The 20915-nt window shown below is 35.1% G+C and overlaps 1 protein-coding gene across 2 annotated transcripts in view; it reads right to left on the bottom strand.

Annotated features, from left to right (window-relative positions):
• Positions 1–617: 617 nt before the first annotated feature.
• ATP9B (ATPase phospholipid transporting 9B (putative)) overlaps positions 618–20915 on the bottom strand; it is a 154151-nt gene continuing 133853 nt past the window's right edge. The window contains exons 16-30 of one of the 2 annotated variants that reach the window (XM_032101826.1): positions 18083–18244; positions 17387–17479; positions 16140–16223; positions 15414–15584; positions 13922–14020; positions 11297–11386; positions 10694–10838; positions 10301–10365; positions 9771–9926; positions 9558–9622; positions 8272–8380; positions 6601–6658; positions 5714–5917; positions 3252–3284; positions 618–2447 (exon numbers count right to left, since the gene is read on the bottom strand). In XM_032101826.1, coding sequence (XP_031957717.1) covers positions 2311–2447; positions 3252–3284; positions 5714–5917; positions 6601–6658; positions 8272–8380; positions 9558–9622; positions 9771–9926; positions 10301–10365; positions 10694–10838; positions 11297–11386; positions 13922–14020; positions 15414–15584; positions 16140–16223; positions 17387–17479; positions 18083–18244 — 1671 coding nt within the window. In that variant the 3' untranslated portion in view covers positions 618–2310. The remainder of the gene's footprint in view (positions 2448–3251; positions 3285–5713; positions 5918–6600; positions 6659–8271; positions 8381–9557; positions 9623–9770; positions 9927–10300; positions 10366–10693; positions 10839–11296; positions 11387–13921; positions 14021–15413; positions 15585–16139; positions 16224–17386; positions 17480–18082; positions 18245–20915) is intronic. The other variant, XM_032101834.1, reaches the window with a different exon arrangement.

The following is a 20915-nucleotide window of genomic DNA, read 5'->3' as shown; positions in this document are numbered from 1 at the left end:
AACTGACTCCACTTTTGAAAGGCTTATAGCTGTGCACAGAACCTATACTTTTGCTATCACACTAACCTTAAGAGTTTTAATGCTGGGAATTAATATACCTACCCTTAAGTTCTGTACCCATGGGTATGATTGTGTCTCATACAGCTGTATTACAGTAACACTATCGCTTTCATGCTGTTAATTCAATTTCTGTTTTTTTCCTCACTTTCTGCCTAATGTCACAGATGTTATGTATAGATGAAAGACAACCAACTCTGAGCTTTTGCTTATCTCCTGGATCTTATGCATATGGTTGTGAGCCCACAGTGTGTACGACAAAAAAGTCTGAAGAAAATGCCACCAACATTTCAGAATAACTGCACACTGGTGACTTTTCTTAATTGTTTGAAAGTAATTACCACTTATTGGGGAAACCAGAAAACTAAAGCAAATCAGTGACAAAAATACCACAGAACTAAACTAAAAATGTAAATCAGGAGTATCCTGGCAAAACCACACCAAATGCAGAAAGGCTCTGCTAATACGCAAGAACAGTGACATCTTGTGGGGATTTACAGAAGCGAGTTCACAGAGGTACAGGGCAGTCTAGTCTGTGATGTCGGGTAATTAAAGGAAACTCTACTTCAGTAGTTTATTTAATACATGTACCACTAATATTTGGTAGAAATTAGGCTTTATTGCTTTTATAATGAGGAATGGAAATTAAAAAAAGCAGATAAATAGCTACTTAGAAAAACTTCGAAAACAAAAATTAATGGAGTGGGGTGGAGTCCAAAAAGCTCTGCAGCCGTTTCCTCTGCTCTCCCAGGAAGTAGTTACATTTATCACTTAAATATTACTCATCCAAAATAATAATGGCATAAGGGAAAAGAGACTAAACGAGGAACTATATTGTAAAGGCATACAGTCAAACATAAAAATGACATCCATATTAAGTGGTTTTTAAAAACACACACATAAATATTTAATAAAGAAAGCATGGATAGTTATGTTGTTCCTTTCCACTGATTAATAGACTATGCCAAATTCATTATATGTACTTCTTGAGAAAGCAAAGTTATATCACAATGGAAAATTAATATTTCCTACTTGCCAGTACAGTATGCAAGATCTGGACCCTTCAGATTGCATCAGAGTATTTGAGTTTCTGGAACAAATCTTCAGCTGCTATAAAGTGTCATAACTCAGCCAAGATACTCAACTCTGACAGCTTACAAGCAAAAATGTTTTGATTTTTTTTTTTTTTTGACAAGTTTGCACCCAAACAAAGTTATAAAAACATAACATTTACAACTTGGAAGATGACAGATTTTCCTACCATGATGTTCATGTGTTTCTCTTATTTTCTTTTACCTGAGTAACCTACGTAAACAGATTACAAGGCAATTTAAACATATTAGCTAATACAAGGTTTACTGGACTTCTCATATATAGAAATGTACTTTGACACTATTTGCAGTTTTACAAATACAAAATGAATAAGAACTTTAAAACATATTTACTGAGCAGCCATGTTTTGATATCTGTACAGATCAGTAAGTGCTGTGGAATTATGTACAGAATTTATAATTTAATTTTTAAACAGCTTTTGTGCAACCTGGCTGTAATGTGCATTTAAAGAACTGCTGTCAACATTACGCATCTGTAATTTACTGGTGCCAGAAATGGAGAGCACAGAATAGGACAACAGCTCCTAAAATAATACTGTGCTACGCAGACATCAGTACATAATTCAAATAGTGCATATTAATCAATGTCCGATGAGGAATAATAGCTGCTAATACAGACACGGGCATTTACAGGTATTAGGTTTGTTATAGTAAGTATGGATGAATGAACTTTTCCATATATAAACATTAAAAGAAAGGGCTTGAATTAGGAAGTTATAGAATAATTAAAGAAAGAAATTTATGTAATAAATAACAAAATTTTCAATTTAACTTGCAGAAGATAAATGCAGTTGGAAAAAATCCTTTACAGTAGCAAAAGATCCTTTACAGTAGCAATGAAACCATTCAGAAGCATTGTAAAATCAAAGGTAATTCAGTTTTATTTTATAATCATAACAACTGAAAGAAAAAAACAACATGAAGAAAATTTAGTTTATCTCTGATAGTTGTTAGTGTACTTCTGTGTTATTGTATCTGTCAGATGTTTCCTCCTCTTTTTGTGCTCTATTCACGCTATGCCTTTTGATTTTTGATCTTTTTAAGTTTCTTTAGTCGAACAAAAATCCATAGACACTAAAGCACAGTGAATATGCAATCTGCAGACTGGTGTGAGTGAAAAACCATAGGAATATAATCACTTTTACGAGGTAAGCTTGGAATAACTTGGAGGAGAGAACTTGCGCTTCAAGTACTTGAGAATGTAAAGTGGAAGACAGCTTACAACAGTGATTGCTGACACTTTCCACAGGAAGGTCACAGTTGTGATAAAGGCAACATCTGCAGAAACAAACAGGGAAAATAAGTAATGGGAGCCATTAACATGGAAACTGGAACTTCCACAGTGCAAAGTCAATAAAAGTCTCTTAATTGTTTGCTTATGCTATTGTCCAATTAAAAAAAAAAGGGCAATAAAGCAACAGAAAGTTAACCTCAACATTTTGCTTTTGCTAATTATTTTTTTTAGACAGGAATTTCAGAGTTCCTTTATGGTCCTTACACTGATTTGCAGCTAAATTATTTTTTAGGGGAAGCAGAATCTCGGTTTAAAAGCAAGATTCTCTCATAATAAAAAAAATAAGTCAGGTTATTTTTCTAATAGTAAGAATGATTTTTACCATAATACAAGTTCCCAACCAGAAATCTTGCCAGTTTGGATCTTTTATTCTGTATCGATTATTTTTCTCACAACATCTACGCTGAATGATTCTTAAAATCATAGAGATTAAATTAGAGCCCAAAAATTTAAAGGGAAAACAATGTAGTGATATTGCTACAAGCCACACTGAAAAGCTAATTGTTTATGACAAAAATTAACAAGAATGCTGGCACACTACCCTTGCTAATAATTTTTTTTGCCCCTATTTGTGATACTTACAAATACTTACTTTTTGCCCCTATTTGTCATACTTAGTTATCATGGAAAGATCCCAGAACTCAGGTAACCCCAAGAATTTAAAAAAAAATTTTTCCATTATTTACAAATGCATATATTAAAGATTTTGCTACTCTTGAGTGAATCTTTAAAGATCAAAAAAACAAAAAGCCAACCCAAAACTTCCAGAAAAGTTAAATTTCACCTACCTAAGAAAGCTCCAAAAGACACTCTGCCTATACCTGTTTCACAAAGAGGGAAAATGAAAGGATAGATTTACAGAAAATACAAAAGTTATGTGAAAAAAACCCAAACAAACAGGTTAGCTACACAAAAAGGAAATGAAGAAGATGTTAGCAGCATTAACTGGATTAGTATTGCCTTTCACATGTCAATCAGATTATTTTAAGCAGCAATTAAATCAAAACACTTTGAAAACACAGAGATTTTATATTCGGTCATGTTTTAAGATTGTGAATATATTGGCACATTTCTTACATTTGACTTCAAGGTATAATTTACTGTATAAACAACTTGATCATGTGAATGAAAATTCACTTCAGAAAATGCAATAAAGAAATGCTTTACTGCTCCAACTTTCCTCATTAAAAATACTTTGCATATTAAATGTCAATGTATAAACTTGTTACGCAGTTTTAGCCTAAGCCTGCTTGGACATACTAAAAGCCCATGTAACCTATCATAGACACCCTAAAAAGGCCACTGTGTGCAATTAACTCAGAAACATAAAAACTAATTTACTTTCATGAGTCAGACCTGTAGAACAGTATCAAATGCTTTTGCCTTTCTAATTTGAGTGCTATGTCATCATATAATTTCTTTGGAAGGAGATGATCCTTATAATATCACTGAAAAGAGTTTATTTGCCAATGAAGTCAAGAACTATTGGTCTGGATTACTGTTCCTCATCCATGGAAGTTGTTCTATACCTTGAACTGCAACCCATCACTTAAGTTTATGCTACATCACATACACAAAAAAAGCTCCCTCCCCCCAGTTATAATGCGACAAACTAAGTAAGAGTCAAGCATTAAGCAGAAGTGAGGCTAAGAGAAAGGCATTTTCTCAGATTAACTGGTGAATAACACACAGTAAAATACATCTTTACAAAATCTCATGAAATTGCAGCCTTTTTAGTACTCTCAAATACAAAAATATAAAGAAGTTAAGTCCCTGGGCTGCAAGAAGCCATGCAAGCATGTATGGACTAAGTTTCTGGGACTTGCCCAGCAAACACAGGAGCGCAGAGAGAAAAACACTCCTCTTCATGGAAAAGTTTGCAAGAAACAAACTCCCTGCAGTTTTTACACCTCTGTGAACACCATCTAAAAGTGTTTTTCACAGAACAGCACCAGAAAGGATGGAAGGACTGGCTGTCACCAGTACTACAGACTTTCAAAGGTGAAGCCCCAAGTTCTGCTTTATGATGTTCCTGGAAGTCTGGACTCAAGTGCAAGTACCTATATCTGTTCTTGCTTGTTCCTTTAATTTGTAATCTGACTGTGGAGATTCAAAAATTAGCCCAATAATCTCTATTTATGTGTCTGTGCATCAGTGTCAGAGAAAACAAAAGGATGCTCTGGCAAACCTGAAATCATGTACAATACAGGTACCAAGCCCAGCAGGGTTGTTTCTTCAGTAAAATTTGACTCCTGAGAAATCTGGGAAGTAACGGAACACTGGGACAGGCAGTGAAGCATTTACTGATTAAATAAATAATTATATAATGTACGTACACTACCCTAGCTTTTAACACCTGGGAAATGAGAGAGTGAAGGCAGAACTACACGTAACACTTAATTCTGCTATGTGAAATGACAACTGAAGAAGGGCAACTCCTTACTCATCAGCCCCTAAAAGGCAGAGAAGGAGTTGGATTCTGCTCCTTGTGAGGTATAATTAAAGCTGTTACGAATATTTCTGTAAGTTACATTTGTAAAATCACACAGAGATATTTTGTTTTTACTAAAGAGTAAGTTGATCCAAGAAGCAGTATGTATTATTTTGATGCTCAGATTCTTGACTGCTAAGATTTGCAGTTAAAATGCGTTCTTTCATCTTGTGAACTATAAACAATCAAAACCTTAAGATGCAGTATGGCATACCAAAACTTAAAGCAAAGCAAACTTAATACAAGCTTACTATAATTATGAAACAATGGTTCCTCTATAAGGTATCTTTCCTGCTAGGCTGCTGTCTCACTCTCCAACAATACTTCAGCAATTTTAGCCTCGTGAGTTAGATCTAATGAGGCCCACTTGGACTGGTGTTCAAAATAATGCACCAATTCAGGGGAATATCCTGATTTTTTACAAATCATATCTATTTTCAATAGTGCAAATCTCCAAGCCAATTTAAGGTATGCAGTTTGGACTGTCAATATTAGACCAAGAAAAGGCACAAGTGGTTTGAGTAAAGTTTATCATCTAGATGAACCATACTAACAGGATAAAGATCGTTGAATTTTAGGAGAAAAGGGTAAGAGAATATTTTAACACAAAATTAATTAGGCCTGATTTGAACTCAGTTATATTTCTTACAAAGAAAGCTGCATTTCAAAACATACCTATTCTTAATTGAAAAAAAAAACAGAAGAAAAAAACATAATTAAAAATATAAAACAGTTCTTTGCTAAAATGCTTTTACTCACCAAAGTATTCATTTAGAAATGCAAGAGAGGCCACATAGCAGCCAAGACTGAGGAATTCAGCCACCACCATTAACCAGTGCCATGTTCGTATGGTCAGTGCAACCATCAAGAGCTCAGTCAAGATCAGGGCAGTGAAGGAAATGGCAACGACGTGTACAAATTCGGATTCAAAAAGCAGCAGGGCTCCATACATCAGAATACCACCTGGGTAGGGTGGAGAGGTGCACAAGGTTGGCAATACCCTCCACAGTAAAAGTTCATTGTACCAGTTTTTACAACTGCACACTGAACATTTGATTGCTTATTATGAAAATTTGCCCAGCATTTTTTTAATAACACTGATTTTTCTTAAAGAAGGATATTTACTGTACTTTGTACATGTGAAATAAGCCAACCAAAGTAAAGCCATACTGAAATAAAACTATTAGAAAATTAAACACCTTTTAGTGCAATATATCTGATGAACTCTTAATTAACCTCATTTTGTCAAGTGCTGCAAATAAATGAGATATTGTTGAAAGTGTAATTACTTTTAACTGATTACATAATTCAGATTTCTTCAACAGTACGTCTGTCATTCCATGAAAGAAAACTACTGTGTAAATACATGCAATGTGATAAGCACTCATTAAAATTTTTCTGGATTAGCATTTAATTAAAAACATGTCCTTTTTTAGGCGACATGCACCAATAAAAATACCAATCACACTGTGTTTTGAATAGCCTGGCACACTACAGGAATATCGATTTACGAGATAAACAGAAAGCAATATATATAACTGCTGATGAAATGTTCAGCTTTGGGAATTCAACCTGCAGCTGAAAAACAATATTGCTAATAGCAGACAAAAATTTCTCAGTTCAGCAAAATTAGTACTCTCTCCTACCTTGGTAAATACTGATTAAAACCCAGATGAGGAAGGTCTTAAATGACAAAGATCTTCCCTAAGGGAAACATGTGAGAGGACAGTTAAACACAACTTAAAAAAAAAAAATCTACTCAGATCATATATTTTTAATAGTTCATTGCTAGAGAGACATTTTACAAGTAAAATAAGCAGTATTTGAAGTGATAAAGTCTACAAAGCTTCTACTTGTTTTTATGATTCTTCATTACAAGCTTGTATAGAAATTGCACAAAGTCTAAATTTGGGACTAAGAAGTTGAGGCCTTAAACAGAAGAGACACTTTAGCTTGTAATGCTCTGGCTGGTTTTCAGAATGAAAAATGCAGTAGAATTCGTTTATTTTTTATTTGTGAAATGTAGTCTTCAAAACAACTACAGCATTATGTACCTACTGACCAAAACCTTAAGCAAATCTGCAGTTATTTACCAGTAACTTCTAAATGTTGGATAAACTGGCCATTTGCTTTCATAGAATAAATTTATGGCTACTGCAAATTTTCAGCAAGTAATTACTACCAAATAAATTTTAAATCTTTGGATTGTGACTGTTAGATTGAAACATACACAAAAATCAAAGAATAAATGCTGTATGTGTGATGTAACTCTTGCATTCTGAGAGGGTACTGATGAAGTATGTTAGAACTGAAGAGTTGAATGGATACAGTTTTAAGGATAAAGTGGCAAACAAAGCAGCCATTTTGCCACAAAAGAAATGATCAATCTAGAACAGGCAAGAATCAGCACTTCTTCATTGCTGTAGCAAGTTCCAAGTTCGGTGAACATCTTTCCACAGGCAAGCTTACAACTCTGCTTAGCAGGTGAAGGTCAGGCTTTTTTAAGCTTAATCATGGACTGAAATCTCAAAAACTTTAAAGATTCTCAAGTGGAGAAAGAAACAACCAAGATCTTCAATAGAGGAAAGAGAATGATCCCAGACTAACGTAGCCAATAGCTAACTTAGTGCAACTAAAAAGACAAAGACTTGGAAGAATTTGGACATTCTCCAACTAGAGTCTGCTTCTGAACTTTTAGAAATATCTTTGAAGAATCTACTATCCCTAAAATAGACTGTCTGCTTCTGCCTTGGATCACAACTTTCCTAGCTGACAGCTAAGGATGAAGAAGTGCTTTTCAAAAAATTTATTAAAACAGAATATTGAGATTTTTCACTTTTGTAGGTGACAAAATTATAAACTTTGATTGTTTGCAAGAATGTGCAAACACACAGAAAGCAGTATCTATGGATGACTGAGTTCAGATATATCAGCTATAAATATTTGTTATTTAAAAGAAGACAGTTTTTGGAGACATCAGCAGTAATTTCTGCATGTTAGCAAAAAATAAATCCAGAAATTCATCTACCAATTAAAAAGGAAAAATAAGCTGTTTGGGGCCAGAGTCAAGGCTGCTTTATCAACGTATCTTCAGGTTTGAATTATTTCAGTACAACCAGTGGTGACTGAACAAACGTATTAATAAAAACAATTGAAATGTTTGGTACTGTGGATTATTCTAATAGTACAGAAGCTGGCAATAGTTGTGCAATCTGTCTTGCTTGGAATACTTTAAGAAAATGGTTATAAGAATTCCCAGTTTTGCACACTGGAGATTTCAGCATTTGCTTGTAGCTGACCACTGAGGACATTCATACCTTTGTGAGATCCTTATAAAGTTCTGGATATAGCAATGCCATTTCTGGCTTCACATCTTGATCCAATACTAGAGAGAAGACTGGAAACATAGTATATATGGTTGCATACCTAGGTGAAAGGAAAGAACACACATTAACACTTTTGCATGATAAAATTTTAAACCGATCTACTGAATTCAAGTATTCTTTTTATGTAAGTGGAATTAAACTGGTTCTTTTTCCCAGTCCTTAGGCAGCTTACCAATACAGCTTTCACATGCAACCTGCTCTTGTTCTGAGAGCTGTCAGTTTTGAGAAGTTTCAGAGGTCTTATACACTCAAAACCAACATTTCTTTCTTCTATCACCCAAGCTTATCACCTGTTACCATACTCCCTGTGCACTTGCACTTTGGACAACCAGTCCAAAGACCTGACATTTAAATTCATCTACAGATGGATGCATGAAAACTGAAGAAAAAAAAGACAACATGGAGAAGGTAGATGGATGAATAAGAGTCTTAACAGCTCTGTAAGTGGCTTTGGATTTTATTGCATGCATGCCAGATACACACTTTGTTATGTAGTTCCCTGGAACTCAGCACAACTATTCGCAAACATTTTAGAGAAGTCTACTGATTGCCTCTGCAAAGTCTGGTGTAATCAGACTATGGTTTGACTAAGATTTAAGTTACTGTCGATTTGTTATTGTTTACAAAGAGAATCAAAAGAAGCTCTTATGTCAGTAGGGATAGAGAACAGGGACAAACATGAACATATGCACAGCTCTCAGCTGTGTAACTTGGGAAACCATATTAAAAAAGCAGCTGCCGCAATATGACCAAGGTGCTCCTACAATGCTGGACATATTCACGTGACTGGAAATCTGTGTGGCAGAATTGGGTAGCACACTCTCAGAGGAAATTTCATAGTAGCTTCAGCTCCATTTTTAACATAAAAACCTGTGATTCTCACTGAGGTTCAATCTGTACATAAATCTGTGTGACAGCTGAAGCTGGTCTGTGAGATTCTCTTTATTGTTTTCACCCCATATGTGCAAAGGTTCTATGGTATCTTCTTCTAAGGCTATGCAGATCCCTCTCTCCAGAGAACTGATAATGAGACTTCTCCCCTCATATAGTGCATACCCAACCTAGTGTGACTTTTCTTTGTACACTCATCCCAGGTTTTGACAGTGCACCCATGATAAATGTATGGAAAACGTGGATGACACCACACCCGTGGTGTTATTTAAACAGTTAGCTTGCTGTACTTATTACCAGATATCGTAACTGTTGCTTTGACTTACCCTACCATTAGGAATCCTTGGTACAAGGGAACAGATGCAAAATAGAAGACTGATGAAAATACAGCCTACAAAAAGCAGATAATTAATTATTTAATATAATTCTATATACAAAACAATATAGAAAAAATAACAGTACTGGTTAATTAAGATTTTGTGACATTTCGAAGACAGGCATAGTGATTTCAACTATTCAGAAAACAAAGTTTTAAATACCTGCATAGTTGAAATAATAAGGCCTCGGTGCATGACAAATTGACCAAGTGCTGCTGATCTTTTGTAACTGTTTCGTCCGTGTACCATCAGCAGCCTACCTATGTGTTTAAACTGTGTGATAGAAAAGTCAGCTGCTAGAGAAGCTTGTTTTCCCTCCTAGAAAAAAAAGAAAAATATTTCAAGTATGAAGCCCAGTGTAAAAGATGTGTATCAAGTTTCAAAATTCTAAACAATAATTAATTTTAAAAGATAAGTTTGTTCCTGCTTTGAAAATTAACCCTGCAATGAGACATGACAATTTTTTGTGCATATTCTACAACACAGTGGGCTGTAACAAGTTTAATTGCTTCTCCTACTTCTTCCACGTAATGCTACACAGAAATAACTATGTTTTTTTCTGCTTTTAAAAAGATAAAGCAGAAGACATAGAAGTAAAAACACTAAAGATTAAGCATTTTTATAATCTTGCAGAATATTTTAATTAGAAAACACATTAGACACATATTTCACAATGAAACTGTTAACATTACCTTGCCTTCAATTCCAATTCCACAGTCTGCTGCTTGGATCATGCTGACATCATTTCCTCCATCACCTGGAAAATGTCACTGCAATATTCAGTTCTTCAGAGGTTTTATTCTCCTGGCCTTACAGTACTTGAGAAACCTCTTACATACCTTTAAATTCTTATAATTAATCTATGACTTATGATTAATTACTTCAGTAATCAAAACTTTTTCCTGCAGAATAGAGAAAATAACCACATCTTTCTCATGGAATGGCATTTTGTGCCACAACTACAGAATACCTGGCTGTTTACGGTAAAGAATTCTCTCTGGTTTTGTTTCCGCTGTTTCTCTGTGGTGCCACCTGCTGATTACATTTATTACAGATTTTACTACGAGGATTGTGCCAAGAGTTACCTATTGCACACGTGCGTTTCCCGGTGTGGTGCTGTAACAGTTTCACAATGTGGGCTTTCTGGGTGGGAGAACATCGGCAGCACACTACAGCAGGACACTGACAAGCCAGCTCTACAAATTCATGCTCATAATACTTCAGACAAACCTGAGGGAAAAATTTGGATTTATTTACAATAAAATATTACTACATGTAGCGCAACACAAAAAGACAGTATAAAGATTTTTTTTTTAGGAAGTTTTCCATGTACAACATCCAACTGGCAGAAAAAAAGAAAGCCAGATTCTCCTGACTGTGGCTTTATTATTTTTAAAATCAAAGAGAATGTCAGTTTGAGTGCCAACATGCTTTGAGGTTGAGAGAATAGACAGTACTAAAGCATGCTGTATACAAATTCCATTCTGTTACTGTACAGAAGACTAGAAACCCAGCAACGTATGCCCATCTAGAACATATATCATCTATTTGGCACTCAGATAAGCAAAAGCATCTCTAAGGACAATTTAAAAGTATGGAAAAATACTCAAAAAAAGAGCGTAAAGATGCTGATACATAACTTTCTGACCATAAGCATATAAATAATTTGACAGAAACCAAGTTTTTACCTCAAGTGAGTCCCCAGATATCACCAAGGCACAGTCATGCTTCCTCCTAAAAGCATTTAGTTCTAAGTGAGCCTCTCCTCGAGTGGCAACCTTCAATAAAAAACACTCAATTAAAAGATTTTGTTATCTTTAAAAAAAAACACCTGCCTAAACAAATCAGGTTTTGAGAACTCATACCCAAAAACCCTGGTTTAAGTGTTTTATCCCACTGCAAGTCCAATACCCCTGGAATTTTACTATAAATGTCAAATCTTATGGAGTGAAAAAATATTCCTCAAACAAGGAAAATCTATGTAGTCAGCTTAAGTGGCTCCTCATGAAAGTTCACAAGGGCTAAAATAGTAATGAATTAATGACATTAAAATATCTGAATTTTGAGCTGGCCTGAGTCTTTTCATCCTGGGAGGGCTACAGAAAAATAGAAAAATTTCCCAAGCAAACCTCTTTTTTTCTTGTTTATTAACCAGTAAAATATGTTCTTAGAATAACATAAAGTGTTCCTATTAATTGTTCCTTCAGTTTGGGTAACCAGGCACAGATTTCAAACGGCACATAAAGATACTCATTAGTACTAATCCTTTTGGATCTTACATGACTCTGAAGGCAAGATCAAGTGGCATAATATGAAAGAATTACATCATAGATTTTTTTTTTATTTACATAATTGTTTCAGAAAGGCCCAGCTGTGAAATGCAAAAAACAGTCAAATGTTACCAAATTGGAAGGTTTTGAGCTACGAACAGAACATGAAAAATTGAAATTATAACCAGATATTCAGGAGACTGGCAGGTTTGGGGTGTGGTGGGTTTTTTTTTTCCTGTCGTTGTTTTGGTGGTGGGTTTTTGTTTGTTTGATTTGTTTTGTTTTTGATTTGGTTTTTCATTTTGTTTTTTTTTCCCCAATAAATATCAATGTATTTTAGAGCTATCATGCTAGACAAAGTTCCAAGCACAGAATAAGACACAAGCTCTGATTACACTTTTAATTTTGTCTCTGTCAACAGTTTGATTAAATAACTTTTATGATATATCAATCTTAACTACACTGAATGTGAAGTTTTGTACTTGACCCACTACTACCCAGTCAGATGCAGTTCAAAGAACCTTTCTCCTCTAGATGGGCTCTACTACCCATAAAATTTGAGTTACATTAAAAAGCCCTGCAAAAAGAAAAACTCATACACATGCCCCAATTCAGATTTTTTTCCCTTCTTTCCCACAATTAAGCATGTAAAGAGAAAGCTCCTTGTCTGGCAGCTGTTAGGAGCACCAGACTGTGTTGGCCCAGTACAATCTTTCTGCATTGCAGGGATGAAGAGATGTCAGCACTTGTGCACACTGATGAGCAGTAATTGTCCTGTCCTACATTTCACCTAACAGAATGCTTTTTTTTTTTTTTTTTTTTTTTAATTTGTAAATACCTCCAGAATTACAAACTGAAGAAGCGAAGACTTCTAAGAATAAACAATTTTGTTAAAAACAATATACAACTTTTTGGAAAGAGAGTAGCAAAAAGTTTTTTCTTTCTAATTTATAACTAAAATAGAAGTGTTATAGTGCTTGATAATTTCTTTCATTAATTCAGTAGTAATTTCTTAGCAGCAAGTACAGCCACAGAAATAATTCTGTATAAATGCATTTTCTAACTAATTTAAAACTTTGTGTATGCTAAGTTAACACAGTTTTATGCTGATCTCTTATTACCAGTCAAGGTAATGAAAATAAAAATCTGACTCAACTAAATACATTTTGTCCAGGAAGACTTAATTTGTGGTGTTACAACATGGAAAGGTCAACAAAAATTGATCTGAAGTTTTATCAGAAGCATTAATAATTTAATTGCAAATAGTAGTCTGCAGGGCCTAATTTGCCATTCTGACTCTTCAGAAGAAAATACATTTACATGTAAATTATATTCATATAATTATTTCTGTAGGTGCAGGTGGTTCATTTAGAACAAACAGACGCATTATGTCTTATCATGCAGCATCAATCAATGTCTGGAAAATCTATTTTTGTTTGGCTTCAGTCAAGTTGATGCTACACAAATAAAATGTATAGAAGAAGATTCAGTTTACTTCTAACGATTACTTAAACAGTGTGTTGGTAAAATGCACACATATATAATGACATGAACAAGAATTTCTCATACCAACTTGAACTATGTCTACACAGAGGACATTCGCACTTTCATTCAGGATTAATTCTGCTTGAGTGTAAAGAGTTCTATCAATGAAAGTGTTAAAACAAGCAAGAATGACATTCAGACAGCCTAAATGCATGGACAGCACCTCACCTCCCACAGACCCCTCTCCATCATTATTTAGAGGTATCTTGCTATGTCTGTTATGAAGGGTGTAAAATGCATGTTGAACCTGAGTCACCCAAACATGGCTACAAACATTTCTGCAGCACATTAACAACTCTAGAAGCCAACACCCTTAAAGGCTTTGTAATTCTACAGCCTCGAATAACAACCTAAGTACTACTCTCTTGACCATTATTATGACACTCAGTACAATAACCCAACAATTTTCAACAACCAGCCAACTACTAATGAAATACAGCAACACTGCTATTAGCTGCTCTTTGATGAACCAACAAAAAAAGTTGGAACTATACTTACAGGTCTGAAAATGTGAATATCTTGATTTCTAGACACTAAGTGAGAACTTTTTGCAATGCAAGTTGCTGTCTCCAGTTTATCTCCTGTTAACATCCATATCTGCAAAATAATATAAAAGTTTACTCCTTTGGATATTAGCACGTCTGTTCTCCAAATTTAAATGACATCTCTCTCCCAACATTTCTCTGGCACTTTTTTGGATTAGATTATCCAAGAAAATATACTGATATGTGCATTTTTAAGTAAAATCAACAAACAGTTTTTACTGCAATAGTATGCAAAGCAGAAAAGAACTGTCTTTACTTTGGGCAGCTCCATTCCCCTTCCCTTCTCACAAGGGCCAATGTCTCAGTGTATGTGAAGACAAAGTGAAGCTCAGGGGAAGCATAAAATCCTTTCCCTATAGCTCTGAGACTACGCTGATCAGAAAAGTGAGGATGCAGATGAAATTTGTCAGCAAAATGATGTGACATAATAATCTGTGACCCTGGTGATAATCTCAGAAAGCAGCAGCCAAGCCATGACACAGCAAATATTGGAGGATGAGCTACAGTCCCAACACTGTGAAGAGATCCTGCCCACTGACCATGCAGAACTGAGAAGGCAGTAAAGTTTAAGGGGGTAAAGTTGTTATGTTCTTAAAGTGTGACAGCTCTCTCAGCCCCTTAACACCAAGGTTTGTTAGTAAGATGACTCAATCACCATTGTCAGGAAATTATTGTCATTGCATTCCAAAATTCTCCTGGTTTGCTTTACCTTCCTGTGCTGCCCTTCCAGCAGATATTGGAGGGGCTGAAGTCCAGCAGAAGTAGCACATGCAAAATATCCCATCGTGTCTGACTCAGTTCAACCAATGCAAAGTCAATACAACTATTTGGAGCAGAGCTTGACACTCTGCTTAAAGCAAAATGTATACAATCTTGCCCCCTCCCCTCAGACATTGTTCATATATTTACTTGAAACCCTCCCTCAAATAAATGCACTACTTGTATATGTGCAATTGTTAGGTGTCTAGCAAACCAACTCTTCTGCATGGCTTTTCATGCCATCCTTTTAACATGAATTGAACAAACCCCAAGGGCAGCTCTGAATTCTAGTTAAAGTAATTCACCTTTTGATCTTTGCTGAAACTTCTTACAAGTGCCAAACCTGAAAACATTGTTGTCACACAAATCTTGTGCCAAACTCATTTAGTGTCAGCAAGAACAGTTTGCTGTAGACAGCCAGGGGATATATGACTGAGACACACATACATCTATCCATTGGTAGTTTTCCTACACAAGTAAGTTTGAGATTGATGAAACCTGTGGTAGGCAAGGGAACTTCACACACAGTGTCTTGTTTGTTTCTGCTAGTTCGTGCCCAGAATGAGCTTAGGACTTGACACATTTCTTACTTTGAAAGAACCTGAATATAGACAAATATAAATTATGTCTTGATTGAAAAAGTTAATAAATTATAGCCTGTTATGTCAGCAGTATGTGTTTAGTACCTTTATTCCAGCATTCCTTAGCATCTCTAGAGTTGGTCTAACATCTGCTTGCAGCTGATCTTCTACTCCAGTGAGACACAGTAACTCCATTTCTCGCTCCAAACTCTCTACAACAGCAGCAACCTTCAGGTTTCGATCATGTATGCTTAACTTTGCTTGGTTATATCGACTCTGTTTGCACAAACACAAAACCACTTAGAGTTTGCTACGACTCATAAAGTATACATTCAGTTTACCACTCAGTGATAGCATGGTTTCATTAGGCTAAATGCTTGTCTTTAAATATCTTTAATGAAGAACAAGACTAAAAGAGCAATTTTACTTTATACCCAATGTTATACAAGGCTCTTCTGACAATTCACCTCAAGAGAATGCCTTCAGAAGAACTATTAAGATTTAGGCATCACAGCTTCTAAGGAGGAAAGGCCTTATCTTTGAGAACAAGTAGATTTTTTAGGTCATGCTGAAGCTACAAAAATAACATTACACTAGCTTCTGGGAAAACACTGTCCAATCCCATAATAAAGCAAACACGATCCTACATATGACTGCAGAACCATCACTAATGAATGACAAAGCCTTTAACAGATTGTGGACAATACCTCAACTATCTATTTTTTAAATACGAATCATCTCTTTTTGCAGCCTTGAAAAATAAAAAAGAGGAATGTTCTCCTTGAAGTAATTAAATATGATAAAGCACAAGATCACTCTGTCCCTTCATACCTCAAAATCTTGATACTGTTCTTCAGTAAGCGATTTTTTGGCAACAACCAACGTGCGCAATCCTTCTCGTGCCATATTACCGCACTAAATGAACCAAAGCACAGAAAAGTTATGTAAATATTCAATCCTATGTTCATGCTTTATACTGTATGCTAACAGGGTGTATCTGTACCATAACTTTAGGTGTTTCTTTAGACTCTTAAAATACTCTGGAGAAGCCACAAACAGGATAAAAAGCAATTATACTTCAGGTCCCCCAAATGAAGTGGTTTGCTATCAGTAAGTCAATTAGACTTCCTCTCCTAGCTTAAAGAAAATTTCTTTCAGGTTGAAGCTTTAAAATAAATTAAAACTACTTTTGAGGCACGTAACAGAGGTACATTTCTTTTTCCACTGAACGTATCTCTTATCAGAAAAACATCTACACATTAAAAATAGCCATGGAATAGCATGCCTTAATGAAAAACAAGGCTCTCCAGTGCAAACACTTATTGATTTGACCTCATAAAGCTAAATAAATTAAACAAGTATTTTACAATTAATTGTGCATCATTATCACCAAAAGTAATTTTTATGACATTTTGCTAGGTCTTGAGGGAGTTTAATTTATTCATGTCCCCGAATAAATCAAACTGCCCTGCAGCAGATATTGATTCATATTGCCAATACCATTATGAACATACATGGTGTAATCATTGTATTAACATATTGGCTGTATGTAGGGTCAAAAAAAAGATGATTGCTGGTACCTACTAGAACACATAGTGAAAAATATTAATCAGGTTTGAAATTCAGTCACAATTTTATTTGAAGTTTAATAAATGTGGTAAAAAAAAATCTCAGTTTGGACGCAACACTTATCAAACTCTGTAATTCATAATCATACCTCACTGCAGATTTTGATCAAACAAGGGCATGTCAGGATAAGCAGATTTATAGCAGAATACTTCTCAGAAGTAAATAGGTTTTATGTGAAAGGTCAGTCAATGAAAAACAGCTTTCCTTGTTTTAAGTAGGAACATGTCCTGCTACTACTACCAGCTTTGCTTTTCTTGTATGTTACTCAGGAATTGGAAATAATTTTAATCCCTTAAAACCCATTCAGGATATGTGTAACTGTAGTTCAAAATCCATTACTGCATTGCCTCAGATTTTCCTTTAAACATACCCCAATAACATCTGATATATTTTAGATTTTAAATTTTTACAAAATTTTAATTTTTGTAAATGTTGATTTTCTTTCTTACCTCTTCTTCTAACCAATCATTGTACTGTACAATAGTGGACATGGCAACATCTGCACCCTTCATGTAAAATGTAATTTCTCCCGAAGATTCATCCTAAAATTTTACAAAAGAAATGGGGGAGGGGGAAGGAGTATCTGTTTGTACAGTCAAAACAATTACCTACCAATAACCTTATTGTCTTCTGAAGCACTCAATAGGTTCCCATTTATAAAAGATGAAGTACCTTGTCAAGAAGTGGGTAAGTTTTATTACTTCATGTTACTGTTTCCAGTGTCATCTCTGATTCCATTGAGATATGCCTCCTATTTCCATGTAAGAGGACCAGTTCTAACTGAAGTCAACAAGCATAACAGATTCTCAACATTCCTGAACTAATTTTAAAATATCACTGTTATGTCCCCTCTAACTTATATTTTGTTTCTTGGGTGGCAAATACCAACCAACCCAAAACAGAAAGCTCTGTATCTTTGAAATATCTGGTAATTAAAAATTTACAAATAACTTAGTGTAAATGCTTGTTATACATGTTTTAATGATGCAGCATTCATTGCATATTCAGTGAATCCACACACAGGCAAATGCAATCCAAATTAAGAATTTCTCAGGTATTGTCTGTTGCAGAAGGAGTGAATTAGTCTGATCTGCCAGCATTTTTTAAAAAATCAAACCAAACACCCGGAAAACCCCCAAAATTACCCTAACTATGATGCCCATGCGCTTGCTCTCAGAAGTGAAGGGGAAGATCTGCAGGATATAGTACGTCAGGATGTGTCCACCAGGGGTCTTCAGCTGCATTGAGGTCAGATCCCTGTTAACCAGAGTGAGACCCACACTCTCTGTCCACTGCACCAGAGCTACCTAAAGAGAGGGAAAAAAAAAAAGGAAAAAAGAGACATACTTGAGTGTGAAAGGTCTATTACACTTACATAAATTAGGCTAAAGCCAAACAACTGTTGCTAGGGTGAAAGTCTAAACTTTTCCAAGAATCTAGGGAAAAAAAGTGAACAGCAGCAGACTGAGTATAAAATCTTAATACATCAAATCACTTGTTTCCCTTGAGTAGCTTACAAAATTTCTTATGAAGAATATAAAAACTTTTTTGAACTTACTGCTGAAAATGAGGTATTTAGAATATATTGTTCAGAAATAACTGTTATAATAAATACCCCATATACATTCAACAATACATCAAGGACATCCAGTAGAAATTTTGCAAAACGAGAACACAATTCCCGTATCAACACCATTATGTAAGTAAAAGACTTTGGGAGCATTTCTATATAAAATATTTTATTACCTCTACAGTTACATGCCAGTTGAAACAATGTAATAGGTAGTAAATAGGTAAGCAAAGGATCTTATTTTCAGTTTCCTTTGCTCACTTGCATCATTTTAATACTTTGTTTCAACAGTAATATGACTTCTGACATCAAATAAGAAACCAAGCTTACAATACTGCATCCCACAAACCCACATATGAAAGTCCCTTTTTCAAAATTTTGCTTCTTTGAAGTGCATGACATCTAGATTCAACATTTTTCTATGTTATGCTTTAAATATTTCTCACCACCACTGTGTGAATTATTCCTTCAAAAAATTAATTTAGGGAAAAAAAAATTTAGGAAAAGTGCTTTACTGATTTTACTGTTTTACATACAAGACATATTCCATATCTGATTTTTTTTCTGATTAAGGAAAACTTCTCCTCAATCTACTTTTACCTTTCCAAATGCTAATCATTACTGAAAACCAGATTTCTAAATCACTAGAAAGATAACTATAATGAAGTTCACATGATTTTTATGGATCCTGGATTTTTATGGATTAATAGGCTCTGCCATTAATCTCAGGCAAGATAAAAAAATAAAAATCAAGCACTCTGATAAAAGACATGCAAGTAGAAAATTCCCTAGGTAAGTTCAACAGGTCACTAAGAATTTCACATAAAGCAAATAAAACACCACAGCTTCTATGAAAATTTAAAATGGGAATAAAATCCTGTGTGAACATGTGAAAAACCCTAGTGGTGCCATGTGGGTAGGCATCACCAGGTGAAAATACAGTGAGATGAAGTTATGGAAGAGAATAGAACACACTTTGAAAAGCACCATTTTAAATTCTTGAAAATTACAGGAAGCCTTTTTACAAACTTTTCTTCTTCACCAGAAGTAGCACATAAGCTGTAAACGATCCAGTACTTCCAAGGTTAATTTTCAATTTTCACAGTGAAGGGTTACTATTACATTCTGACCTGTAAATTGCATCTTTCTACTAAAACCCTATCATCTTGTGTCCCTTTGCAGCTAGGACTAAAGTGTTCTATATTTGGTGACTCAAATCTGTTTATTATTTCATTTATGCTTGGCTTCACATACCATTTGAATTAGCATTTTGCAGTGCAGTCATTTTGTATTCTTACACCTGGCCTATACACAACTGCATATTTATTTTTTCTTTTAAATTGATCAGGGCAAATACCATACAAGAAACAGTCAATAAGGCTCAAGAGTCAAACAGATGCCTACAAGGACAATGAAAAAACTTGAGAGCAAGACAAGTTTGACTCTCATCACTCAGAATGAATCGGAGCATCATCCAAAACAACATAGCCAGTTCTTACCATTAAAATACCTGAAGCTTTTAGAATGTAGAAATTTTTTTCTAAACAAGTATTTCACAAATGGCATGAAAATCTACATTATAAATCTTAACAAATACATATATACTGAAAAGTTGGCTATGGAGAGTTCAGAAAAAGGATTCTTAGGCAAGTCTCTCTTCTTGAGATTTCCCCTCTACAAGTATATTCTCTTCAATACATTTCTGAAACTTTACATTAAAATGGTCTTGCAATCTAGTGTGCCTAAATCAAGAACCCCCAGAATACAAAGAAAACGCAGCAGCTGCGGCTTCTAGAGAGCTTGACATAATGGATGAAGTCAGATAAAGTGATGAAAGGTTGGACAAGCACAAAAAGGTTCAATGGTGCTGCTACCATTTTGTTTTAAAAGAAAATCCATTGCAATGGTAATATTTTGCTGATAACCATTAATTTGCTGACACACACAAACACAGATGAGATGTGTCAAGTTTCCTGAATCCAGGTTAGGGACTTATTTGAATATTTAATGGATCTTCTCTGGCTTATCACAAAGCTTCCCTCCTGTGGAAACTGGCTGCCTGGGAGACATAAGCACATTGGTGGGTAAAGGGTCTTCCCATTACTGAGACACAGGTATGCAGTGAACCAACTAACTGTGTAGTGTTCCTAGGGCAGGTAATGCACGTGGAGGCTAAGAGAGATCTGTGGTTGCTAACTTGCTAATTGTCCTCCTCCTCAGTAGCAACCCAAAGGGTAAAGATGGCCATTCACCTCTCACGTGACAATGTCAAAGAAGCAACTTCCAAATTAGGAGAGAAAGTAGCAAATAATTGCATTGTGAAACAGAAATGCAACAGATCTGATGCGAGCTAGTGAGAAATACCTCATTTAGTGTCCTTACCCCAAATCTTTCAGATGTTTCTATTT

This window comes from Corvus moneduloides, chromosome 1 (assembly GCF_009650955.1).
Source record: "Corvus moneduloides isolate bCorMon1 chromosome 1, bCorMon1.pri, whole genome shotgun sequence".
In the NCBI taxonomy this organism is placed as follows: domain Eukaryota; kingdom Metazoa; phylum Chordata; class Aves; order Passeriformes; family Corvidae; genus Corvus; species Corvus moneduloides.
This window is presented reverse-complemented; position numbering and strand designations above follow the sequence as displayed.